General features: G+C 46.5%; 1 protein-coding gene across 1 annotated transcript; it reads right to left on the reverse strand.

Annotated features, from left to right (window-relative positions):
* Positions 1–17,212: 17,212 nt before the first annotated feature.
* On the reverse strand, positions 17,213–20,098 carry LOC123397967 (protein SCARECROW 1). Its single transcript, XM_045092475.1, has 2 exons — positions 18,390–20,098; positions 17,213–17,785 (listed from the first exon to the last, which is right to left on the reverse strand). The coding sequence occupies exons 1-2, from the start codon at positions 19,700–19,702 to the stop codon at positions 17,341–17,343; spliced, it is 1,758 nt and encodes a 585-aa protein (XP_044948410.1). The 5' UTR covers positions 19,703–20,098; the 3' UTR covers positions 17,213–17,340.
* Positions 20,099–27,785: the final 7,687 nt, after the last annotated feature.

Consider the following 27,785-nt stretch of genomic DNA (forward strand, 5'->3'; position numbering starts at 1 on the left):
GCTACGAGCACGCAACCTGGGCTTGGCTGCTCTACAAGCGCTCGACATGTCCGGCGGCTCTGCTGGTCACGAGGAGGAGGTCAAGGCGCTCGGAGCTCATGGATTGTAGGTACTTGGAAGAACTACTCTTCATAATATTGCCATCAACTCACATCAAAAGCAATCTTGACATAGCCAAGTATCAACAACCCCTTCTTTGGAGATGGAGTAAGAAGACAACAAAATCATATCCTTGACAACTATTTGATGAAATTCACTCATGTCATTTGGATATATTATGTTCTTCCTTCCATGACTAGACAATGTAGGTGAAATGTGAACCAAAACGACAAGGATAGCTCCCATCTCAAGATGATCTTCGTCAACTTTGAGCATCCATGACAAGCTCACCTACATGGCACGCCATCAACATCATTCGAAGGTATGTACTCATGTCCTTGATAAATGCTTTCCACCAAGTCATGAGGTAAAGCAACTCAAGTGATATGCAGACACTAAAAGTCTTAATCGAAAAATGGTAACCCCATTTTGCGCTTAACATTGAGTATGACCTATGATCAAGCATTCTTGCTTGACTCCTCAAGTCAATATACTCTAACATAGGTGACCTAGTCACCGCCCCACATCTAGATGGAGATTCTTGTATGGTTCACATTTTCATTGCATGCTTTCTTGGAAACATTCAAGTCTCATCTATATGTATGTATATATTTCACACAAAAGATGTTTTCTCTTTTTTCCTTTAATTTTTGGATATTTCCTTTTTCAAAGTCTGTGAATATTTTTTGTCTTTTTTTGAGTTAAGGAGTTGTTATTCATTGCAACTCGGTTTCACCGATGTGGGAAACTTGGTCTAACCGATTTTTCCAGAGGCCTGTTATCATTCTCGGTTCTACCGAACCATATTGCGTGGGTGACTCTGAAATTTACCACCGCCTATGTTTTTCAGATATTTTCTGGAATTTTGCCTAAGGGGGAGAAAGATTGTCAATTATCCCAAGTTTCATTACCTCCTAAGATCTTATTGAACATTTTGGGAAACAAAATTAGTTTTAGCAAAATTTTCGAGGGGGATACTTCTCTAGGGGGAGAGAAATCCATAGTGATCCCACAGTATAAGAGGGAGAAACATCCAGGATCCCTAACTTAGGGGGAGATAGCTCAAGGAACTCTTATCTATTCTTAAGGATGAGAAAAGTCAAATTCAAGGAACCCTTATCAAAGAGAGAAGAATCCAGGATCCCTTTGTCTCAATGAGCCCTTACCCTTTGACCTTTTTGGAAATTAATGCCAAAGCGGGAGAAATATCAAAGCCTCCAATAACCTTACATAAGGGGGAGAAATATCAAAAGGGAGTTTATATGTATCAAACTTTACATACTTAGGGGAGTAACACCATTAAGGGAGAGAGAGAGATAAAATTGCTTAATATAGCAATAAAACAATGTCTATGTACTACCACTATATTTTTTATTGAACCTGTCTCACCCTACCTACTCCCAATATCTACATCCTATGATTCAGGGGGAGAGGAAATTCATACATATTCATACTTAGGGGAGAAAGTTCTAAAATATTCTTGGAGACATATTTATCATCAAATCAGATTTCTCATATGTTCTCCATATCTTGGTACTTTGAACTTTTTGCATCTTTACAATAGAGTAATCTTGTGTTATTTAACATTTTGTTTTCCCAAGTGTAATCCTCACTACTGGAATTCCTATATTTGCCGTCTGCCAAATCTTTGCCGTCAGCCAGCAGACGGCGAAGAACCTCTTTACCGTGCGTTGGCAAAAAACAGACGGTAAAGAGGAGGCTGATGGCAAAATATATATTTGCCATCAGCCACCTCTTTGCCGTCTGCTGACAGACGGAAAAGGTAGGGATGGCCGACGGCAAAGTTGTCCCACCCCACCCCTCCTCTCTCCCCATCCCACCCCGGCCCCACCCACCCCTTTGCCGTCCGCCTGAGTAGCTTTGCCGTCCGTGGCGGACGGCAAAGGGGATCAGTGGCAGACGGCAAAGGGATGGACCCCCGAGAAGTTAACGGCGCCGTGCGCCTACCTCTCTCCTCTCTCCCACGCACTCTCTCTCTCTCCCACGCGCTCTCTCTCTCCCACGCACGCCCAGCGCCGCCGCCCCCAGCGCCGCCGCCGCCCCACCGCCGCCGCCTCCCCCCCCCCCCCACCTCCCCACCGCCGCCCTGCGACCCCCCCCCCCTGCGGGCCTCCCTGCGCCCCTGCGCCCTGCGCCCCCAGCGCCCCCAGCGCCGCCGCCGCCTCCCCCCCACCTCCCCATCGCCGCCCTGCGACCCCCCCCCTGTGGGCCTCCCTATGCCCCTGCGCCCTGCGCCCCCAGCGCCGCCGCCGCCACACCGCCGCCGCCTCCCCCCCCCCCCACCTCCCCACCTACACACCCCACCGCCGCCCTGCGCCCCCCCCCCCTCCTGCGGCCCTCCTCCTCCTCGGTGAGTCCTTTTTTCCTTTTTTCGTTTAATTCATTAATTAGGTTAGTTAGGTTAGTTGTTAATTACCTATTGTTAGTTAGGTTAGTTAGGTTAGTTGTTAGTGGTTACGTACTGGTAATTAGGTTAGTTAGGTTACTTGTTAGTTGTTAGTGGTAATTAGGTTAGTTGTTAGTGGTATTACCCCTCGAGCTAGGTTAGTTGTTAGGTTAGTTGTTAATTACCTACTGTGTGTTAGGTTAGTTGTTAGGTTTGTAGTTGACCATGTAGAGCCCTCCGGTCGCCGCCTATGCTTGCACTAGCCACAACGTTGAGGATATTACAACAGCTCGCAATAGTAGTTGTCGCACCGACACGATATCTCGACGACACCCCTGACACCCGTCACGATGCCCCGAAACCACGAGACGACGCCCCGACACGACATCTCGACGACACCCTTGACACCCGACACGATGCCCCGAAACCCCGACACGACGCCCCGACACGACATCTCGACGACACCCCTGACACCCGACACGATGCCCCCAAACCCCGACACGACGTCCCGACACGACATCTCGACGACACCCCGGCATGAAATATTTTTTTATGGAACCTGGAAAGTTTTATAAAGTAGTATAGGTAACCTGGAAAGTTTTATAGGTAACCTCGACCCCCGACCCCCGACCCCCGACAACACTCACCCTCGACCCCCGACCCCCTACCACGACCCCCGACGCCTACGCCGTGGTGGCCGGTAGCGACTGTTGGGGCAGCCCCCCCAGCGGCGCGGTGGTGGCCGGCCACACCGGCCAGGGAGTGCCCGCGGCGTGGTAGTGCTGCAGCAGCAGCTGCGGCGGCAGTGGCGGCGCCCCTCCATGGAGTGGCTGGAAGGCCGGGGTGGCCCACGGCAGCGACGGCGGCCCGTAGGTAGTGGGGGCGACGCTCGGCGGCGGGGGTTGGGTCCCAGCGGGGCGGTGGTGGTGGTTTGCGGCAGTGGGGCGGTGGTGGTGTTGAGCGGCGGCGGTGGTGGAGGGAGCGACATGATCAGCCTGGAATCACTGGATACCAAATTGGTAGGACTAGGGTTCCTACCGGGCCTCCGGCGTAGGTTGTAAGGGCAGGGAGGAGGGGAGGGAGGGCTGGAGCGGACGCGCCGGTGAGATGGCGCCGTCGCGGCTAGGGTTAGGTGCGGCGGAGGCTAGGGTTCCGGCTCCTTGGAGAGCCGGGCAACAGAAGATAATATCAAATATTTTAATATTTATTATTCATGTACATATTATTATTCATGTCAGTCATTCAATTTTTTTATGTTGTACTAATTTCTTTTAATCTTTATCATGGCAGGTGTTGAAAGATGGTGGGCGCGGGTCCAGAGCGCTCGACGGGTTCTTCCCAGGCGCCCCGCACGAGGGGTGGTACTTCCCTTCCACCCCTATCTCTCCGTAGAGCCTTGGCAGACAGTCTTTCGACACCAGCCGGGGGTTCTTCTTCTTCGGCGGCATTGCCCGCTGGTAGAGGTGCTGGTCGGGTAGGGAAGAAGGGGAAGGGTACAGGGAGAGGTGGTGGCCGCGGAAGATCCAGGAGGACTGTTGAGCCGTCCTCGCCACCACCACCAGCTCATTCACCCGAGCATAGGACTGGTATGGTCGACCCGTTTGCGGAGGAGGCTACGGGGACTCCGGTCCAGGAGCCTGGTGTTCACGGGCATTCGTCCCATGAGACTCCGGTCCAGGAGCAGCCTCTGGTCGAGGTGCATTCGGCCCAGGAGCAGCCGGAGGAGACTACGGTTTCGGAGGCTTCACCCGACGTGGAGAGGTCCGGATGGGAGCCTTGGCCGGATCGTACCGAGTTGCCGGATTGGACCGAGGGTCCGGGTGGCTCAGGGTGCGGGGATGGCGGGGATGAGCTTACGGACAGCGAGGGCGATGTGCAGGTGGACGGGGCCCCGGCTACTGTGTACAAGCGTGGTAGTACACGTCTCCCGGTCGCCCCGGCTACCCGCGAGCAGAGGCCGGTGATAAAACCTGAAGGAGATAGGTAAGTACATTTACCCTTTTTTTAGCTTTTGCCTTCAAGTTTGTTCAAATATCTAATGCACTGACCTTATCATACTGCAGGGGATGGGTACACCCTCTTGGAGTCCGCAGGCCGAACTCCGTCCTTGGTGTGCTTTGCCGGACAAATTTCCCGGGGTTTGTCACGTTGCCTGGTGAGGGTCAAGTTCCTACACTAGGATTTACCTGGGAGCACTACCAGGCTGCGAAGGCCCCGCCGGAGGAGATTATAGATGGTGTCTTGTGCCACACGAGGGCCGAGATGGTGATCAGGAGCTTTTGGGTAAATTATCCTTTTACAGAATCTAAAATTAAGCATATACCTCATTATTGTACTAATCGGTGTTTTCACGTTTGATTGCAGACCTTCTATAGGTGTGAGGATGGATATGAGGAGGCGGCGGCCAGGGTTCTCGAGGTCGAGTGTAGGCGGTTACTACAGAACTTGCGCCACGAGGCTCGGCCGCAGGCTATTCGAGATTACTACACAACGCGTGGTATTAAGAAGGAGAAGAAGGATTGCCGTGGAAAGTTTCTGAAGAAGGAGCAATACATGAAGGTAATTACCTATTCTTAAGTCCTTCTACGTAGTTTTCTTGATTTCATTCATAGGCGTAGCGCTGAAAATTCTTTCTAATAACTTACAGGTGCCCCCGAGATGGTGTGCGGATAAGATGGATTGTTGGGAGGCGTTGGTTGATGAGTGGTGCACAGGCAGCTGGCGAGCCGTCCACGATAATGCGAAGGATCGGCGTAGCCAAATGGTTGGTGTGCCACACCATCAAGGCAGCGCCAACTTACTTCAGTTTGGACGAAACTGGGTATGTGATTTGCTTCATGATTCATGCAATTCATTCTTATGCTAATATTTTGTTCCTCTCTTTTAGGCGCATCACAATAAGACTGAGATGCCACACTTGTACGACGTTTATGGCATGGCCCATACTGCCTCGTACAAGAAGGCGAAGGCATTCTCTGAGTCTGACCTGGATGATCCCAGTAACTTCACCAACATATCATCCCACCAGAAGCTCGTGGCATACAGGGACGCGGGGAAGGCTACGAAAGGGGGTGACTTTAACCCTAGCCAGGAACCTTTGGATCCAGAGCTGGTGATGATATATCTGGTGGCGGGAGGCCCCATGGCTCGATAGCCATTGGATATGGGGTAATACGTTGTCCACTCACTCTTCCGGAGATCAAGGCGCGCCAGTCGAGCAACTGTCCTGAGATAACGCGTCGTCCACGGCCAGTCGAACTTGCCATCGAGGTTAGTTGTACGGACCAAGAACACTTTCATCCATTTCATTATGTGTGTCACCATAGATCATTACTGTGGTAACGAGGAATGGTTTTTCAGGCTGCTCTTCAGAAAGAGAGAGCGGCAAACCAGGCTGCTCTTGAGAAAGAGAGATTGGCAAGCCAGGCTGCTCTTCAGGCTGCTCTTGATGAGAGGGACCAGAGCACGGCACGATTGCTTGAGGAGGAGAGGGCCCGGAATGAGGCGGGTCAACGGGCCCTGTACGAGCTTTTTGTGGTATGTTTTTTTTCACATTAGCCAAATCATGTGTGTAATGTCTGTTTCAATACTAACTAATACGACCCACTCTTCAGGGTCTGTGCGAGAAGAGCGGTCAAGTCCCTCCGCCGATGCCCGTCTTCTCTTCGATTGGCACGGTGAGTTTCATTATAAACTAGTATTAATAATTGAGTGTCATCATGCTAACTGAGACATTGCAAAATATCTTTTCTACAGAATAACTCCCGAGCGGCATCGCACGACCCTTCTCCAGGGCAACCGTCTCCAAACGAAGCCGGTGCGAGAAACCGTGGTGTTTCTCCTCCTTGATGACCACTACGGTAAGTTCCTCCTCCAAACTTAGCTTGTTTTCCTCTAAAATGAGATAATTAGCCAATTTAGCTCCAAGAAGACATAATTAGGTAATTTAGCTCAAAAAAGACATAATTAGATAATTTAGCTCAAAAAAGACATAAAGAGGAGGAGGAGGAGGAGGCCAAGGCCAATTTGGCGTCCCAGCCGCCAGAATGTCATCGTGAGGGCGTCGAAGTCCCGGATATGCCTGGCGCGTGGCATGCCAGGGCTTGGAATCGGTCGGCGCCATAAACTCGATAACCAGCACCGCGGAGTCAAGAAATTCAACTAAATCGAATACACCAGTCTCTCCTTTCATCTCTAACCAATACACCAGTCACTACAAATAACTGCTCTCTTTGATTGTATGTACATTTTTGCTTGATGTCTAGATCACGGATCTGGTACATGAAAAAGCCATTCCTTTTCGCTTTCCTTCAACCACTTATTATACTTTTCTCCTGGAAGAGTCAAGCGAAAGCAATTAGTTTAGAAGGAAGAGGAAGACCTAGGGGGCTTACGTCCTCATTTCACTATTATTGCTCCTGCAAGACACGAATCAACTACTTTTTACAATTGACATGGTAGCCCGGAGGTCACTATTATCACAATGGCATAAGAACCTTGGTTAGCTCATGAATATTATATACTTAGCTTCTTTTCCTCTAAAATGACATAATTGGAATATTTAGCTCAAAAAAGACATAATTAGGTAATTTAGCTCCAACAAGAGGAGAAGAGGAAAAGAAATAGGCAAAATGAAAAGAAATAAGAAGAAGAGATGAAGAAGAAGAGAAGAAGGAGGAGGAGGAGGAGGAGGAGGAGAAGGCCAGGGGCCTTCTCCTCCTCCTCCTCCTCCTCCTTCTTCTTGATTTGTTCTTCTTCTCCTCTTCCTCCTCGTTCTTCTTCTTCTCCTCCTCTTTATTCTCCTTCTTCTACCATAATAAGCTCAAAATGAAAAGAAAGAAGAAGAAGAGATGAAGAAGAAGAGAAGAAGGAGAAGGAGGAGGAGGAGGAGGAGGAGGAGGAGGAGAAGGGAGGAGGAGAAGGGAGGAGGAGGAGGAGGAGGGCCTTCTCCTCCTCCTCCTCCTCCTTCTTCTTGATTTCTTCTTCTTCTCCTCCTCCTCCTCCTCCTCTTTCTTCTCCTCTTTCATATTATCCTTGCTTTAATTAACCCAACAATGACATAGTTAGCCCATTTAGCTCCAAAATACCGTAATAAGCTCAAAATGGCATAAGAACCTTGGTTAGCTCATGAATATTATATACTTAGCTTCTTTTCCTCTAAAATGACATAATTGGAATATTTAGCTCAAAAAAGACATAATTAGGTAATTTAGCTCCAACAAGAGGAGAAGAGGAGAAGAAATAGGCAAAATGAAAAGAAAGAAGAAGAAGAGATGAAGAAGAAGAGAAGAAGGAGGAGGAGGAGGAGGAGAAGGCCCGTGGCCTTCTCCTCCTCCTCCTCCTCCTCCTTCTTGATTTCTTCTTCTTCTCCTCTTCCTCCTCGTTCTTCTTCTTCTCCTCCTCTTTCTTCTTCTTATTCTTCTACCATAATAAGCTCAAAATGAAAAGAAAGAAGAAGAAGAGATGAAGAAGAAGAGAAGAAGGAGAAGGAGGAGGAGGAGGAGGAGGAGGAGGAGGGCCTTCTCCTCCTCCTCCTCCTCCTTCTTCTTGATTTCTTCTTCTTCTTCTCCTCCTCCTCCTCCTCTTTCTTCTCCTCTTTCATATTATCCTTGATTTAATTAACCCAACAATGACATAGTTAGCCCATTTAGCTCCAAAATACCGTAATAAGCTCAAAATGGCATAAGAACCTTGGTTAGCTCATGAATATTATATACTTAGCTTCTTTTCCTCTAAAATGACACAATTGGAATATTTAGCTCAAAAAAGATATAATTAGGTAATTTAGCTCCAACAAGAGGAGAAGAGGAGAAGAAATAGGCAAAATGAAAAGAAAGAAGAAGAAGAGATGAAGAAGAAGAGAAGAAGGAGGAGGAGGAGGAGGAGGAGGAGGAGAAGGCCCCTGGCCTTCTCCTCCTCCTCCTCCTCCTCCTTCTTCTTGATTTCTTCTTCTTCTCCTCTTCCTCCTCGTTCTTCTTCTTCTCCTCCTCTTTCTTCTTCTTCTTCTACCATAATAAGCTCAAAATGAAAAGAAAGAAGAAGAAGAGATGAAGAAGAAGAGAAGAAGGAGAAGGAGGAGGAGGAGGAGGAGGAGAAGGGAGGAGGAGAAGGGAGGAGGAGGAGGAGGAGGAGGAGGAGGAGGAGAAGGCCAAGGACCTTCTATCCTTCTCCTCCTCCTCCTTCTTCTTGATTTCTTCTTCTTCTCCTCCTCCTCCTCCTCTTTCTTCTCCTCTTTCATATTATCCTTGCTTTAATTAACCCAACAATGACATAGTTAGCCCATTTAGCTCCAAAATACCGTAATAAGCTCAAAATGGCATAAGAACCTTGGTTAGCTCATGAATATTATATACTTAGCTTCTTTTCCTCTAAAATGACATAATTGGAATATTTAGCTCAAAAAGAAGGAGAAGGAAGAAGAAGAGGAAGAAGAGAAGAAGAATAGAAGGAGAAGGAGAAGAAGAAGGAGGAGGAGGAGAATAAGAAGAAGGAGGAGGAGGAGGAGAAGAAGAGAAGAAGGAGAAGGAAGGAGGGGAAGAAGAAGGAGAAGGAGAAGGAGCCCTCCTACTTCTCCTTCTTCTTCTGTGCTTCTTCTCCTCCTCCTTCTCCTTCTTCTTCTCTTCTTTTTTATTCTTCTCCTCCTCCTTCTCCTCCTCCTTCTCCTTCTCCTTCCCCTTCCCCTCCTCCTCCTCCTTCTTGTTTTTCTTCTCCTTGTTCTCTTATTGCTTCTTCTCTTTCTTCTTCAATTTATCTTATTTGTCATATATGTTGTTGTTCTTCTTCTACTTACTTTCTTATTCCCATTTTGCAGATTGGATGTACTACATGCATGGAAGCTGGCGTTGGAGTGCTTTAGTTTCCTTTTTTATTTGAGTTGATGAACAATGTGTTGGTTCTTTGTATGTGTTGATGAACAATGTGTTGATGAACAATATATGTGGAACTATATGTATATATATATGGATGAAACTTTGTATATGTTGGTTTCTTTCGATATATGGATGTCCATTGATGAACAAATGACATTGGTGAACTTTATATGTATATCATATATGTGTTGTGAACTATATATCATATATGTGCTATGAATTATATATATTATTTCTGTGAAATAACATAAAATAAACAAAACAGCGACAATATGGGCTCTTTGCCGTCTGCTGGCTGATGGCAAAGGCCTTTGCCGTCAGCCAGCAGACGGCAAAGGTGCCACATGGCACCCAGCTGTGCTTCCTGGGCAGTAGCAGCTGGCCATATAGGCTCTTTGCCGTCCGCCTGCTGGGGGGGCAGACGGCAAAGAAGAGGGCACAGAGGAGGGGCAGGAGTGGAGGGAGAGAGGGGGAGGGGAGGACACGGCAGACGGCAAAGATTGACCAGCAGGCAGACGGCAAAGATTGACTAGCAGGCAGACGGCAAAGAGCCTCCGTTAACCCCTAACGGAGGCAACGCCTCTCGGCTGCCTTCTCAAGATCTTTGCCGACTACTCCTCAGGGAAGCTGACGGCAAAGACCTTTGCCGTCCGCTTTAGGGGGGCAGACGGCAAAGAAGGTCCTATGCCGTCGTAGGCTGACGCAGAAAATTTGCCGGCCGTGACAATCTTTGCCGTCTGTGGTACTGTCTTTGCCGTCCGGGTATTTGTCTTTGCCGTCTGTGATGGCAGACGGCAAAGAAGGTGATTCCTGTAGTGCCTACTCCTAAGACGCTCAAGAACCTCAAGGTAAGTATATGCATCATATCCTTGTTCATGATGATCTCTTATATCTTGCACATATTGTTTGCAAGGGTGAGTCTTGAACATGGAAATTCTCCATTCACATATGTTTCATGCATATAGCCAAGATTTATATGACTTGTCCTGTCCTTCTACCATGTGTGTGCCCATGTAGTCCAAAGCAACTATCCTTTCAAAAGGGATTGCACGCATTTAGGGGGGAGGTTGTACTAGTCATGTCTCTCTTAAAGTTGTCACATTATAATGCCTATCTTTATTTGAAGCTTTGATTGTATGTTGTCATCACTTACCAAAAAGGGGGAGACTAAAATCACATATGCTCCCTTGGTGGTTTTGAAAATTCATGACAACATACATTGTCTCTTGGACTAACACTTTTAGCTAGTATATTTCAGGTATAGTCCAGAGAGAGCCTTGGCCAAAGGATTGTGAGGAGAAGCCCCTTGATGAAGGAAATGATTAGGATTGGCTCAAGCTTCAAGCAAGAAGACTCTACATTTTACATTTGGGAGAAATAACTTTGAGTCCATAGGAAAGCCAATACTACTAAAAGGGGATGAGGTATTATCATGAATTGGTTGCTCAAGTGCTTAGAGATAGCCACCAAAGACACTCAGGCATTCTCCCACAAAATATCTTTGTCCAAAGCCAAACCAGCAAAATCGATGCAACCAACAATTTCTACTCGGCCCTACCTGTTTTACACTTGACAGATCCTATGCCAAACCCTACCATCTCGGTACCACCAACTTTCACATGAGTGCCACCGAGATTAAGTCACCACCTTTTTGTTGAGAAGATTTCAATAATCGGAATTTCCAAGTTTTAAATCGGTCTCACCGATATTTGGAAAGTGGTCTAGGTCATCGCATCGGTACCACCGAGATTCCTATATCGGTCTCACCAAGAATTCAAAATTTGCCACATTTAGTGCAATTCGGTACCACCGAGGTTCTTTTCGGTGTCACCGAGTTGGGAAATAATGTTGTAACGGTTGGATTTGGGGGGATGCCTATATATACCCCTCCACCTACCTCTAATTCATAGAGGAAGCACTCAGAACACACCTACTCATGTGTTGAGATCAAGAGATTCCACTCCTACCATTTGAAACTTGATCTCTAGCCCCCCAAGTTGCTTTCCACAAAATCAATGTATCCTACCATGCCAAATATGTGAGAGAGTGATTGAGTGTTGAGGAGACTATCTTTTGAATCACAAGAACAAGGATTTCATCGTCCTACTGCATCTATTACCTTTTGGAGGGTGGTGCCTCCTACCTTGTGGAGTTCAACCAAGAAGTTTGTACAAGGAGATTGCCTACTTCGTGAAGATCTACCATGAGTGAGGCTAGTCCTGTATGGACGAAAGCCGTGGTGGAATAGACAAGGCCGCTTCTTCATGGACCCCTTGTTGGTGGAGCCCTCTGTGGACTCTCGCAGCCGTTACCCTCCATGGTTTGAAGTTTTCACTAACATGGGTGTACGATAGCGCCACCTATCGGTACCATGCCAAAAATCGATGTGTCAACTTCTTTGTGTTTGATCTTCCTAAACTCTACTCGTTGCTACATGTGCAAAGTCTTAACTTTCCGCTCCCACATTTGTTGACTAGCGTGTGTAGGGTGCACTAGACTTGTTAGAATTGCTAAAATCTGCCAACCATTAAAATTGGGAAAAGGCTAGGATTTTAATTTATCCAAGTAGTCTATTCATCCCCCATCTAGACGCCTCTTCTATCGATCCTACATAGGTGCATGTCCCCAATTCTTCTGGTCAACCACCAAATGAAGAGAAGATGAATGATAGAGCCATGGTAATTCAAGAGGACGAGTTTCATGTTGATGTTGATGCTGCTCATGTTGTTGATGATGATGCTCGTGATGATGGTGATGTTATTGCCCATGTTGATGCTTATGCGGAAGATGAAGAGATTCATTATAACCCATTGGCAACTTGGATGTCATTCTGTACCAGCAAGACATGGATCGTATCATCCCCTATAGTCGTATGTATGGGTATGACTCGGATGACGAGGGTCCGGCGGAGCAATTGGACGAGAATGGATTCACTGCACAAGAAAATGAATTTTTCAAGAAGGTGACGAGGAAGGAAAGAGGCGCCCCATTGTTTCGTGATCTTAGTATTACGAACAAGGCCGTTGTTGACGGTGGCTTGAGATTAGGGTTGTTTGAACCGACACCATTCCCGAAGTTCGGCGACCCTAAACCCAAGGATGAGGACGAGAATGATCATTTGAAGAAAGATATCAAGTTCGCTTGCTTGGGATTGTTCAAGATATGGTTGAGTGACTATGCCGTTAGGAACCATAGGCCTTTTGCTATTGATCATTCCGACCAAAATTTACGGTACACTATCAAATGTGACAAAGAAGGTTGCCCTTGGAATGTTCGTGGAAGAAAAATCAATGAAGGGGCAATGGGTGTTGAAGAATTTTGTGGCCACTCACTCGGGCATACCGCCGGACAAAGCCGACCGCAGCAATGGACACCATCAACTCATGTCTGAGTTTTAAGGATACAAATTGTTGAAAGAGATATCCCACGATCCAACCATGAAGGTGAAGTTCTCATGAATTTGGTTGAAGAACGATTCAGATACAAGGTCAACTATGGGAAGGTATGGAAGGCCAAGGCAAATGCTTTAGTGGGGGTGGAAATGAAGGAGAGGGGAATAGCTTGGGGGAGGAGGAAGCAAGCAAATGAGTGACTCGAAGTGGATAGAGTGGGCCTTGCAACCCACGAAAAGGACTCAAGTACCCTACCGCCATAGCAAATGGTGGTAGGCTACAAGAACCTACCGCCAATGGATGTGACGGTAGGTTACAAGAACCTACCGCCACTGGTTATGGCGGTAGGCTACGAGAGCCTACCGCCACAGCTAGTGGCAGTAGGGTCCTGTTCTTAGCGAGCAGCAAAACAAGTTCTCTGACAACAAGAGCACCAAATAGTTGATAGTAAAATTAATACTTCACAGCAGCAAATATGCATCATAATTGATAGGAATATAATAGCATTGGCATCAACATCACCCACTATGGTTCAACATCATCAACCTAGCCACAAACTAAATAGCCAACAAGTGCTCGCATCACCTTCTTGCTCTCTTTGAGCCCCCCTCATTCTCGAGTTTCTTGCGGCGAGGAGGCACCGGTCTTTGAAATGGTGACGAGAAAGTACATCACTATGAAGGTGAGAAACCCTTTTTGGTTGGGAATGTTAATATCCTCCGGGCCCTCCTCTTCTTCGTCAGATTCATTAACATGAGTAGAATATCTACCGGCATGGATAGTTGTAGCACCAACGTGCCTAAAAGTAGCGGCAAATCCACTTGCCTACGTCGGTGTGCCAGGAGCATTCACATCAATGTTGCGAGGGGTTGTGCACCCAAGCATGGTAACTAGCCTCCATCAGCGTGTTATGAAGCGCTGCAATGACAGCATTTGCAGACATTTCAATGCAAAGATAGACATGTGTGAACTAGACAACAAGGTAAGGAGTTGGACTGCTTACTTTCACACTGTTCCTCAGTGTAGTCCTAGACTACATGGGTGTGTTCGAGCCTTCGATGATACTTCTGTTAAGCTCATAAGTCTGCAATTAAAAGAAAAGGAGCTCAAAAATATGCATAATCTACATGATATCGAAACCATCCTCAATATAATTTCAGAAGACTTACCATTCGGTAAGTCATGCGAGCGTACTCTCTATGGTCACCTTGTGTATTTCTCACCATGAAGTCCTACTCCTCATCAGTATCACTATTTTGACTAGCTTCAGCAAGATCAGCATCGGTCCACCTTGGTCTCAAACGCAACCGAAAACGCATTCCATTTTCATACCATTTCATATGTTTTTCTTTGAATCGCTTCATATTCGACGATGCCATATCAGTCTCTATGGAACCTTCCCTCTCCATCCACATCTTAACACAATTTGCATGGTGTTGTCCCCACTCAATCAAACACTGATTATTCCGTCGGCTAAGCCTCTGTAGAGTAAAAAAAAGTATAATAAACAATTGAAGACTATATAGCGTTGGTTAAAAGAGCTTCGATTATGTAGCTCGTGTAGCTCGAATCCACCCCTCCTTGAGTTCGCCGGTGGGGTGACTTGCCGCCTACCAAATTGCAACGCCACTCGATGCGGCAGACGCCACTCGAGAGCAAAAATGCATATGAGGGGGCACCTCATCCGCCAAATATGGATGTCCCTCTACACATCTGGTTCAGCGGAAAACCCCTCTATGCCTCGTAAGGCCACCAGTTAACCTGTAAAAAAGCTAGTTAGTCGATCCAATGTATTCCAAGAATAGCTGATATAAAAATGATGGGTATATATATCTGACGATATGTGAGGTTGTCAATCTCGTTGATGAACCTCTTGTACAAGGACTTTTGCTTGCTCCCAAACATTTTAACGTTGTCCCACGAGAATGCCACAGTGGGGAGTCGAAAAGCATCGTGGACTTCCCACGGTATCGGGTCATCATCAACAAGGCGTGCCCACGGTTTCGGGTTTTTGGGGTCAATTTCAGGACGTCCAATGGGCAAACGCTACCACATCCAAATAGATAGGCCCCAAATACATCTGCAGATGCATGGCCTCTGGGTGGTTTTCCTAGAAGCATCGTCGAGCCCCAAACCAACATTTCATTCCTGGTTAGCTTCGCAAAGATTATGATGTACTACCATGGTTGATGAGAATTGCACTAACATGGAGGTACAAGTGGGTGAGCCCATCAGATTCTTAGCTGTAATTCTGATCCCAGACGGCCAAGAAGTCAATATACATCCAACGAGCAACGTCTCTAAATGTATCTCCAAAAACAACCTGGCTTAGGAGATGCCACACGTACGCTCGCGCATACTGCTCCACTGTCTCTGGGTTGGCATCGGTCGGGCATCCCAACCTATTGGCCTCGAGCCAAGCGAATGGGACGTTGTTGGTCCTGTTCTCGGTCCTTCCTAGTTCAGAAAGAGAGGTAGAGAAGTCCAATGAGAGCAGTAACCCTCTGACGCCAGTTCTTCTTGTCCACTCGTCCAGTCAGAGCCTGGTCGTCGATGGGAAGCCATGTGATCCTGGCGAAGTCCTCGAGCGTCACAGTCATCTCGCCACAAGGGAGATGAAATTTGTGTGTCTCCGGCTGCCAACTATCAAGCAATGCCGTGAGCGATGCATGGTTCATCACCGGCGGCACGCGTTTGAACTGAAGGACAAACTGTAGGAGGCCGGCACACTCGAAGGACTCATAGCGCACGACATATGCCATTTGGGTACCCTTCGTGTGACTCCTCATTCGCACGAACATATGTGTCTATCAAAATTGAACAATATGTTAGAACAATACTTTATATAAGAAAGAGTTAAATGAAAACTATTATGGCTTCACTTCTTACCTCTCCACGCTAGAGAGCACGGGCACGATGGTTCTTGTCGAAAGCCATGTCAAGTCCCGTATACACACGCCCATTGTGCTCATGCTCGGCCATCCTAACATAATATATAGTTTTATTGTGTGACCCAACATAATCATCTCCATATAGAAATTTAATACAACTATAGGAAAAATAAACTACACATCCAACATCCTAAAAATATTGCAATTTCGCAATGCATCCAACATTGCAATAAAAAATTATATTCATAAACATATTGCAAAAAGTGATTGGAAATCGTTCATCATATTATCCAACATCATATTACCACATATCCATACATATTTTGCAATTCATTCATCCTAACATATCATCACACATCCTCTACTACTACTAATATGCAACTAAATAACTAAAACAACATGCAAAAACTTTGTGATTTGAAAACCTAGGCTACACCTAGTGCAGAAGATATTTACAAAACTAAACTCTTATTGTAAAAAGTGATTGGAGGGGATGGAGGAGCTTACCGGCCTCTTCGTTTTGTCCCAAAGAACCGCAAAAATGATGGACCGGAGAGGGAGATCAAAGGAATGGATCGGGAGGGAGGGAAACGCGTCGCCGTGGCCTTTGTTCGAGCACAGGAGGAGGAAGAACAGGCTGATGGATGGGTGGGGCCCTCCCAAGGCCCAATTGGACGGGTAACTTGTCGAAAACCCTAGCGTCACCATCTCCGGCGGTAGGCTATAACATCCTACTGCCACTCCTTGTGGCGGTAGGGTAGTATCCATGTCATCGTGGCAAACGGCGCCGTCTACGCGGGCCGGCTCCCTACCGTCAGAGGAAGTGGCGGTAGCCTACACAATCCTATCATCACCGTGGGTGGCGATAGGAAAAGGATCAGATTCAATTTATTTATTTATTATCTCATGGTCAGATCGTGTTGAACTTATCTAAAAGGTCAAACTAGTGAATTTATCCTCGAGACTCCTGTGCCACATCGAACCGGAAGATAATAGCATTGGCATTAGCAATCTGGATCTTCGCATTTTCCATTCGTTCAAAATAATACTAACATAAAAGTTTTTCCCCTTTTCTTTTGACAAGTTCTTAGCACACCAGTTAAAGCCCAACAAACTAACCAGTCTGAGCTGACATGTGACAAGCAGCGGACTGGGATTTACTTGATGGAGATGGTGAGCTTGCGGAATGTGACACTGGGTCCAAGCTGACGATGCACAACCCGATTGGCTAATATGTCGAGTTAGCGAAAAGCCAACGACCTCATACATGGAGTGAAAGGTAAAAACGATGTTAAAGTAAATCAATACATACATATCCACTAGAGGCAAAGCAATAACATATGAGGTGAGTGACCACCATGAACAGATTGCTTTGGCTGATGCAGAATGGATATCTCAGTCAAAATGACACTGAGTTGGCCAAAATGGTGGTAATGTTTTTCTTTTGCGCAGAAAAATGGTGGTAATGTTGATCACATGAAGCAAAGGTTACCATGACAATAAGCTGAGCATTAGTACCTACTCTATCACTGTGGTGGTGAAGAGATCTAGTAATTAGTGATCAGAATGTTTTCTCTTTTTTTGTTCCTTTTCGACCAAATTTGAGCAGGCAATTGGCAACATAACTCCTACTCTAAGTAAGAAGTAGTAGCAGTAAATAACAACAAGGCTGGATTAAGCCCCTAGCGACCAGAGGTGGTGTGCATGGGGCGCCAGGCCGACGCGGTGAGCAGGGTGAGGTCCTTCCACCCGAGCTTGAGGGCGCCGTTCTCCTCCAGAAGCGTGTAGCCGTCGGAGGGGAACATGCCGAGGAGCAGCGCGGCCTGCGCGGTGGCGCTGCCGGCCAGCGACGCCGCACCGAAGCCCGACCGGGCGAGCCTGTCGCGCCAGCAGCCGAACTTGACGTCCCCGGTGCGCGACGGCCCGCCCACCGCCAGCACGTTGCGGATCTCCCGCGAGAGCAGCTGCTGCTCCACGACGTGCCGCTCTGGGCTGTCCTCGCCGTAGCTGGCGTCCAGGGAATCGAACAGCGCCGAGTAGTAGTGGATCGCATCCACGAACCGCGCCAGGAACGACCCCGTGTGCCGCAGGTCCTGCTCCACCATGGTCACCACCTTAGGCGCCAACCTGATACATCATCCATGAATTGTCAAGGTCAGTACATCAATTCGTGCATGTGATTCTATCTGTCTGTTCGACTAGGAATCACTTAACCAGCAGCGATCGGTAAGAACTGGTTAGTATACTGCACTAGTTTAGATGACAGTGATTTCAGCTAAATATAGATTCAGCATGAGTGGCACTTGGAACAAGAAAGTTGGGACCTTTTCAAGTTGAAAAGTTGGTCATGATGATGAGAACCTTTTAGTGATCCACAAACGAAATCTTTTCAACTTCTCGGATCACCAAAGTTGAAACCTTTCTAGAGTATAATCCCAAAAAGGCGGTCATAATGACGATTGACGAGCCCCAAATAGCAATTTTTTAGTACTTACTACATCTCCCGTCCTTAAACCAAATCAACTCATTGTCACTGATGCTTGCTTGATGTGTACTACTCCAGTAGTAGTACGAGTAGTAGTACTATGTCACGGTGTCACATTGGTAAGGAAATGCTGCAGGCTGGAAAGTAAGCATGATTCCAAGGTAGACTTGACAATGGAAGCAGCATGGCATGGCGTGGCGTACTAGTAGAGCACACAGAAACAAAGATGGAGTAACAGTGGAGTACCTCTTGATGAGACACAGCGTGTTGGAGTCCGAGCCGGTGACGTCGTAGAGGGAATGGTGCAGCCAGTGGACGGCGACGGCCTCGCGCCGCGTGACGCCCAGCTTCTCCGGGTCAAGATTCCCGGCCTTGTCCGCGACGGGGCAGAACTCGAAGGGCAGGCCCAGCGTGTCGGCGAAATCGGAGAGCCGCTTCCCGGTGGCCTCCAGCGCGTCCATGGAGGCGCCGAGGCCGGTCAGCCTCACCCTGGGCGGGCCGCCGGGGCGGGACGCCAGGATGTGGAACAGCCCCGGCCACTGGAGCCCCTGCATGATGTCCAGGTCGATGATGTGGACGCGCTCCTCGCGCTCGAACGCCTCCTGGATCGCCTGGTTCGCCGTGAAGTGGGAGAACTTCACCAGTGGGCTGATGCCGTTGAACACCTGGAACGCGGCGGCCACGCGGCCGTTCACCAGCCGGGACGCCGCCGGGGACGCGTGGGGCAGCGGCGCGTACAGGCCGAGGCAGGAGCTGACGAGGCGCGCCGACACGGCCTCCGCGAAGTAGGCGGCGACGCGCTGCGTGGAGGTGCCGAAGGGGGTGGCCAGCTCCGCGATCTCCAGCAGCGCCGTCTGGGCCTCGTCGAGGTTGTCGGCGTTCACCGACTCGGCGCACTGCAGCAGCAGCTTCAGCAGGTGCAGCCCCTCCTCGTCGCGCTGCTTCCGCCGTTGCCCCTCCTTCCGCTCCTTGACCGCCGCGGAGGCTGCCGCTGCGGCCGCGGCGGTTTCCTCCGCGGACGGAGGCTTGGGCGACTGCGGCGGGTTGTTGGCCTCCCGCTCCTCCTCGCGGCGCCGCTTGTCCGGGGGCGGGGGAGGGAGCGCCGCCATGGGCATTTGGGCAGCGTTGGGGAGGAGAGCGGGCTGATGCTGCTGCGGCGGGGCGGGGTCGGACGCGAGGAGGGACCGGAGGCGGAGCTCCAGGAGCGAGGCGAGGCCGGGGTTGCAGGGGTGGATGATCTCGCGGACGTTGTGAATGAGCTGCGCGACGGACACCCCGGCGCCGCTGCTCCCGATGATGTCCCGGATGATGCCGTCCACGAACGCCGTGGTGTTGGCCGCCTCGCCCGCCTGCGCCGGCGCGGCGCCGGCGACGTCCATATGGTCCACGTGCTGATGTTGGAGCTGGAAGGGCGGAAGCAGCTGGGAGGGCAGGGCGGGCAGCTGCGCGGTCGCCGACGACAGCACGGGCGGTCCGGCGGTCATGTCCGACAGGTCCCCCGTGACGTGGCGCTGCGGCGGGGGCAGGTCCATGTCGGTCGCCGGGCGCTTGCGGACCATGGCGGCGGCGAGTTCTTGGTGGTCTAGGAGGTGGAGGTGGAGGTGGAGGGGGAAGTCGGGAGGGCAGGGGAGCAGGTGGCAGTGGGAGGAGGAGGAGGAGGCGGTGGCATGGGAATAAGAGGAGGAGGGAGGAGGAGCCCATCTAGTAACGCCAAGGGGAAGCGGCCGGCGCGCGCATGGCGAGCGACCGGAGGCGGGGCGGGAGAGGTTGTGGATTCTACTGGGATTTTTATGTGTTTTGGCGCCGCGCGCGCGCTGGGCTGGCTGTCGAGGCGAGGCGAGCTGGAGCTGCGGTGGGGAGAGGAGAGTGAAGTGGAGTGGAGTAAAGTGGAAGAAGCCGACGAGAGGGGAACAAGAGAGTAAGCACAACTGGTTAGGGGAACATCGAGGATTCCAGGGCCAATTTATGGCTCATGGCTCGTCCTCGTCGTACTTCCTGCTCTGAGAGGAGAGGAGGATTTCGCCATTGGGCTCTATGTTTTTCCTTTCTATTACCGATAAATGTCACATTTGATTACCGTTTTGATGTTTTTAATTAAATATGAACAAATTACTGTGAATTTGAATTCAAATAAACAGTAAATAAATTATGACGAGAATAACAGAGATTAGATTAATTATGCGGACTTGCATAGTAGATGAATAGATCGAATCTAAGACACACATTAGAAACAAAAATTCAAGCACGGTCTCAAACACACAATACATGATTGCATACGATGCAGCGGAGTAGAACTGTCGGAGTTGGTGTTGTCGTCCATGTAGTTGATAAAGAGGTTTCCGGGGTCGGGGAATAATCTATCATCCGGAAAGTAGTTGCTGCAAGCAGTCCCGTGAGGGGCTCCCCAAAACCCCGATTGTCCCTCTCCTGGATCACGAGAGGTGAGGTTTCGGATGCCTGCTCTCCCTTCTCAGGGTGCACGCCAAAAGGAGGAATGAAGAGGACTTGTGTGACAATGCAATGTTTTGGAACGGTGCAAAATCATATGTTATGGTTGCGGCTAGGGTAAATGTCAGCCTGTTTATATAGTGTTGATCGAGTACGTCGTGGGAGTAAACTCACGTCCACGGTGGTAAAAGCCCCACGATCCAAAAGAGTCGACAACTCCTGAGTAATTAATGTGTCTGTTAATTATTAACTATTAACACATTCATTTTTTAATCAGCAAAAATATAGAAAGTATGCATAGGTTTGTCCTGAGCTCATCTCATTCCCGAAACCCGACGCGGCACGTCATGCCGAGGCGAGGTTTGGCCAGCGAGGAGGAGAAGCGCGCGGATAGGTTTCCTCTTCTCATGCTCATACAAATGCTAGAAGAGTCCATCTTATAAGATGGTGCAACTCCTTCTCAACTAGCGATATACAGGACTAAACATTAGTCCCACTCACACAGCTAGGGCTAGAAACGAGTCGACTTCGTGTGAATATGAGTTGGCTTAGCTCTACTCATATTAGAATTTGAGTGAGTTCCAAACGAGTGAAGGTCAAAGTCGCATCATTCGACTCCATAATTGTACCAACATGCATGTCGGATACCTCAAATTGTATTATCAAAAATCTATAGCCGATGTTATGGATAGCATAGCGTAGAAGAACACGATCCATAGTTTTCGGTCCAAACTTGTGCTTCTTGGGAATTTATATATTGACTTTCGCCAAACAACCACAAGTACGTAAAAAAAGAGTTTCATCCTTTTGCTTTGCCATCCCTCAAACAGAGTCATGGTCTTATACTTTGTGGGAACTCGGTTTAGGACATGACAGGCAGTCATTAGCGTCTCCTCCCATGCTACTTGTAAACTGCGTTGAGATTTTTCCCAAAGAGGTCGGGAGATGTAGCACACTAGAGATAAGTATCTCTCTCGGTGAGAATCACACAAACCTTCTTTAGCAACACCTACACACACGGAACCCAACACGGGCAAAAGAGTTGTCAAGCCCCTTGAACTCGTTACTTGCAAGGATTAAATACTGACAGATAGGTGATAGCAATCAATAAATGTAAATAATAGTAAATAAATTGCACCAAAGTATTTTTTTTGGAGTTTTTGTTATTATGTTTAAGTTGACCGAGGGGCCATAGCTTTTCTAGAGGCTCATCTCTCAAAGAAAGCATACGGTAGGTAAACAGATTACTTTTGGACAATTGATAGAATAGCACATAGTTATGACATGTTATTCACGACAATGATCATGTATATAGACATCACATACATAAACAAGTAGACCGACTCCTGCCTGCATCTACTACTATTACTTCACTCATCGACAACTATCCAGAATGCATCTAGAGTATTAGGTATGAAACAGAGTAATGCTTGAAGCAAGATGACATGATGTAGACAAAGTAAGACAAGCAATATGTTGAGACCCCATTAATTTATCCTTAAAGGTAGCAATACAATACGTGTCATGTCCCTTGCTGCCACTGGGATTGAGCAACGCAGGATTGAACCCATCACAACGCACCACTTCCACGGGAGATAAATCAATCTAGTTGGACAAACCAAACCGATAGATCGGAGAGAATTACGAAGCTATAACAATCATGCATAAAAGAATTCACAAAAGACTCAATATATATTCATGAATAATCTGATTATAAATCCACAATTCATCGGATCCCAACAAACACTCCGCAAAAGAGGATTACATAGGATATATCACCGTGGAAATCACGGTGACCTTTGTATTGAAGACCAAAGAGAGAGAGAGAGAGAGAGAGAGAGAGAGAGAGAGAGAGAGAAGAAGCCATCTAGGTACTAGCTATAGATGCGTAGGTCTATGATGGACTACTCGTACATCAACATGGAAGCAACAAGGTTGATGTAGATCCATCCATACAAAAACTTGCGGCGGTGAAAAAAGAGTTTCGGGTGGATCTCTATTGGTTTCAAATTTTAGAGAATTTATGAAGGTGGAACTAGGTCAGACGAAGTCACATGGGCCTGATACGTCTCAAACGTATCTATAATTTTTGATGGTTTCACGCTGTTATCTTGTCTTCTTTGTATGTTTTATGTACCTTTTTATATCTTTTTTGGGACTAACTTATTGATTCAGTGCCAAGTGTCAGTTCCTGTTTTTCCGTGTTTTTGACTCTTTTCAGATCTGATTTTGAAACGGAGTCCAAACGGAAGAAAAAACCCAAAATGATTTTTTCCCGAATGGAAGAAGTCCACGGAGCCTTTGGGCTAGGCCAGGTGGGCCCGAGGGAGCCCACAAGCTCCCACCCAGCCACCAGGGGGGAGGCGGCAGTGGGCAAGCTTGTGGCTTCCCTAGCCGCCTCCTGACCTAGGTCTTGCACCTATATATTCCCAAATATTCCGCAAAAAATAAGGGGAGCCTCGAAAATACTTTTCCGCCGCCGCAAGCTTCCGTCTCCGCGAGATCTCATCTGGAGACCCTTCCCGGCGCCCTGCCAGAGGGGACTTTGGAGGTGGAGGGCTTCTTCATCATCATCATCGCCCCTCCAATGACTCGTGAGTAGTTCACTTCAGACCTACGGGTCCGTAGTTAGTAGCTAGATGGCTTATTCTCTCTCTTGGATCTTCAATACAAAGTTCTCCATGATCTTCGTGGAGATCTATCTGATGTAATCTTCTTTGGCGGTGTGTTTGTCGAGATCCGATGAATTGTGAACTTGTGATCAGATTATCTATGATATATATTTGAGTCTTTGCTGATTTCTTATATGCATGATTTGATATCCTTGTAAGTCTCTCCGAGTCTTGGGTTTTGTTTGGCCAACTAGATCTATGATTCTTGCAATGGGAGAAGTGCTTGGTTTTGGGTTCTGCCATGTGGTGACCTTTCCGAGTGACAGTAGGGGCAGCAAGGCACACATCAAGCAGTTGCCATCAAGGGTAAAAAGATGGGGGTTTTATCATTGGTTTGAGATTATCCCTCTACATCATGTCATCTTGCTTAAGGCATTACTGTGTTCTTATGGACTTAATACACTAGATGCATGCTGGATAGTGGTCGACGTGTGGAGTAATAGTAGTTGATGCAGACAGTATTGGTCTACTTGTTTCGGATGTGATGCCTATAGATATAATCATTGCATAGATATCGTCACGACTCTGCACAGTTCTATCAATTGCTCGACAGTAATTTGTTCACCCACCGTCTACTTGCTTTCATGAGACAAGCCACTAGTAAACACTATGGCCCCCGGGTCTATTCACATCCATCGTTTACAACTCCGCTTTTACTTTGCTTTGTTACTTTGTTGCTTTCAGTTCTCACTTGGCAAACAATCTATAAGGGATTGACAACCCCTTCATAGCGTTGGGTGCAAGCTTTTGTGTTTGTGCAGGATCTTGAGATACTCTTCCGCCGGATTGATACCTTGGTTCTCAAACTGAGGGAAATACTTACCACCGCTACGCTACATCACCCTTTCCGCTTCGAGGGAACACCAACGCAAGGCTCCAAGGCCACGGGGGAAATCCTTTGCATACTTGCCAAGGAATTCCCTTAAGGTGTAGCCGCAGCAGAAAGATCAAGCCAAGTATTCTCCCGTCGACGTGCCTATTTCTGGCGCCATTGCCAAGGATACCCAGCAAACATCAGAAGTATTTCTGGCGCCGTTGGAAGGTCTTTTGTTGCAGTAGCAGGGGCCCACAAGGCATCAGGGCACGCCTACCCCCTGGGTGTGGCTTGTTGCCTTAGCGTCTCCTCGTGCATCATCTGGATTCCCTTCGAAGCTTCCAGGTCCTCTTTTGGTCCAAAAAAATCATCAAAAAGTTTCATAGCGTTTGAACTCCGTTTGGTACTCTTTTCCTGAAAAGCGAAAAAGACGCAGAAAATAGAAACTCGCACTTGACACTAGGTTAATAGGTTTGTTCCCGAAAAATGATATAAATTAGCATATAATTACATAAAGCATCCAAGATTGATAATATAATAGCATGGAACAATAAAAAATATTTATATGTTGGAGACGTATCAGCATCCCCAAGCTTAATTCTGGCTCTTCCTTGAGTAGGTAATGATAAAAACAGAATTTTTGACGCGACATGCTATCCAACATGTAATCTCTTTTACGTATGATCTTGATAAACTATGAACTAATTCATATCAACATGATAATATCCATAAACATAAATAACATAATCATTCATATTCAAAATATATGATCCTTAAATAATTTTATACCCTAGTCATTTTATCATATTAGCATGGCATGACTCCGTCCTCACCACATAAGTATAAATCTTGAGCACCTCGGTGTTAAGTCAGGCAAATGGATCATACTTCTAACGCACTTTAGCATTTCAAACCTCACTAAATACATAAACGTGAACAATGGATATGGCATATGGGTGGAATAGAATATGGTGGTAGAGATCAAAAGGAGTCAAAGTGGGAAAGAAAGTCTCACATCAACTAGGCAAACCAACAGGCTATGAAGATGCCCATCAATCATTACCGATGTGAGGAGTAGGGATTTCCATGCAATGGTTGTAGTTGAGCTATAAGTGTATGAAAGCCCAATGGAAGCTAAGTGGGTGTGCATACAAGTTGCTTGCTCATGAAGACCTCGGGTATTTGAGGAAGCTCGTCATCGGAATATACATGCCAAGTTCTATAACGAAAAATTCCCACTAGAATATAAAGATGACAAATCATGAGACTCTCTATACTAAAAACATGGTTCTCCCACTAAGCATGAGTGTGAAATAACATAGTAGCACTACCCCTTCTCACTTCTCTCATTTTTTCCTTTTTACCTTTTCTCCTTTTCTTTCTTTCTTTTTCTTTCTTTTTTTGTCCGGAGTCTCATCCCTACTTGTGGGGGAATCATAGTCTCCATCATCCTTTCCTCACTAAGATTGTGGCCTAATAATAATAATAATAATAATAATAATTTTATTTACTTATAACTCGATATGAAAAAATACTATACAAGATGACTCTATATGAATGCCTCTCGCGGATAGGAGGATATTCTATGATCTAGCATAACATGTAGGTAATGATGAATGGTGGTTTTTCCACAAATATTATGTTAGTTACATGATCATGCAAAGCAATATGATGATTGATATCTACTACACAATAATATTCTTGTGGACTCTTTTGGGCCTCTAAGCGCAGAGTTTTGTAGGACAGTAGCAATTTTCCCTCAAGTGGATGACCTAATGTTTGTCAATCGGTGGGAGGTGTAGGATGAAGATGGTCTCTTTCTAACAACCCTGCAACCAAATACAAGAAATCTCTTGTGTCCCCAACACACCCAATACAATGGAAAAGTGTATAGGTGCACAAGTTTGGCGAAGAGATGGTGATACAAGTGTAGTATAGATAGTAGATATAGGTTTTTCTCATCAGAACATATAAAAACAACATGGTAGCAAGTAACAAAAGTGAGCATAAACGGTATTGCAATGCTTGGAAATAAGGCCTAGGGTTAATACTTTCAATAGTCCGGGTTAGTTCTAATTAAATCATATAAAGTGCATCAAAACCATATAAAGTATTGCAAACATGGCTAAATATGGCATGAATACTTCATAAATTATCAATACGTTGGAGACGTATCAGCATTCCCAAGCTTAATTCCTACTCATCCTCGAGTAGGTAAGTAATAAAAAAAGTAATTTATGATGTGTGAATGCTAGCATAGTTAATAATTTTGATCAATGTTAATTTCAATCACTTTTCTAGCATCATAACCAACAACTTTTTATCATAACACTTCTCGTGATCAAGTAGAAAGCTATTCACATGTTAAAGTATAATCCATAAACTTTCTCGGAAATCAACAAACTTTGTTTCCAGTCATCAAACAATTGCAATTCATCTTATTTTCAAGAAGGGTCTATGTAACAACTTTTATTTAGCAAATTCCACACACTCAACTATCATTTAGTCTTTCGTGATTGCTAACACTCAAAGCATATTTTGAGAACAAACAATTTTAATAAACACATAGGAAGATAGGGGCTTGATGTTTCGCCTCCCAACTTATTTATCTCACGAATAATGTCAACAATAATGAATCACTATCACCTATCTTCAACTGGATATATGTGTGTGGATCTTTCCCCAACACATGATGCTTGCCAACTAGTAGATTGAGGTTGGAATAAGAAGTTGACTCAACTTGGAAGGTAAATAACATGAAAGTAAATAATGTAAAAGTAAATAGATTGTCGCTTCACACAGGGAAGTAGGGATTTGCGGAGGTGCGAGAGCTCATTATTTAAAATATAGATGTGTAAATTTTGGGTGGTGTGCCTTTCCTATCAACCTTACGACAATGGGTTTCAATATCTTCCATGCTAATCACATTATTGGCGATTCCCAAACAAAATTGATATATTACTTCCACTTAATCATTCTAACACATTACATGGCTAGCCGTATCCACGAGTGCCCTCCAAACAATAAAGTTTCTAGGGGGATTCTTGTTTATTTTATTTTTATATGATGCAGGACTGAGCATCCTTTTTACCAGCCTCTCTCGTGCAATGACAAGTGAATAAATACTCATCATGAGAATAACCCGCTTAGCCTAGAAGATATTGAACGTCCCTTGATGACCCACAAGCATAGAGGATCAATCATAGTCCTTTCGATAAGTAAGAGTGTCGAACCGAGCGAGTAGCACAAGCAAATGATAAGCAGTTTTCAGCAAAGTATTCTCTGCAAGTGTTGTGAGTAACAGTGATAGATAGTTTTCCATCAAGGTAATTCCTAACAAGTGACAAGTAACAATACTAACAAAGGTGCATCAAGGTATCCCAATCCTTTTTGTAGCAAAGGACAAGCCTGAAAGTACTCTTATATGAAGCAAGTGCTCCCGAGGACACATGGGAATTTTCGTCTAGTCATGTTCATCATGTTTAGTTGATTTGCGTTCCGACTAAGGTGTTGTTCTTACTTGAACAAGAAACCTACTTATGATTACCCCCTCTCGCAAGCATCCACAGCTATGAAAGAAGAATTAAGATAAATCTAAACATAGCATGAAACTGTGGATCCAAATCAGCCCCTTACGAAGTAATGCATAAACTAGGGTTTAAGCTTATGTCACTCTAGCAACCCATCATCTACTTATTACTCCATTAT

The sequence above is a fragment of the Hordeum vulgare genome, chromosome 5H (genome assembly GCF_904849725.1).
Source record: "Hordeum vulgare subsp. vulgare chromosome 5H, MorexV3_pseudomolecules_assembly, whole genome shotgun sequence".
NCBI classification, from domain to species: Eukaryota; Viridiplantae; Streptophyta; class Magnoliopsida; order Poales; family Poaceae; genus Hordeum; species Hordeum vulgare.

What these genes read in the sequence shown, in the direction of transcription:
- LOC123397967 (XM_045092475.1), bottom strand. Translation starts at nt 19,702, where the DNA reads ATGGTCCGCAAGCGCCCGGCGACCGACATGGACCTGCCCCCGCCGCAG. An exon ending in ACGCTGTGTCTCATCAAGAG is followed by an intron (nt 17,786 to 18,389) that starts GTACTCCACTGT and finishes ATGATGTATCAG; the next exon opens with GTTGGCGCCTAAGGTGGTGA.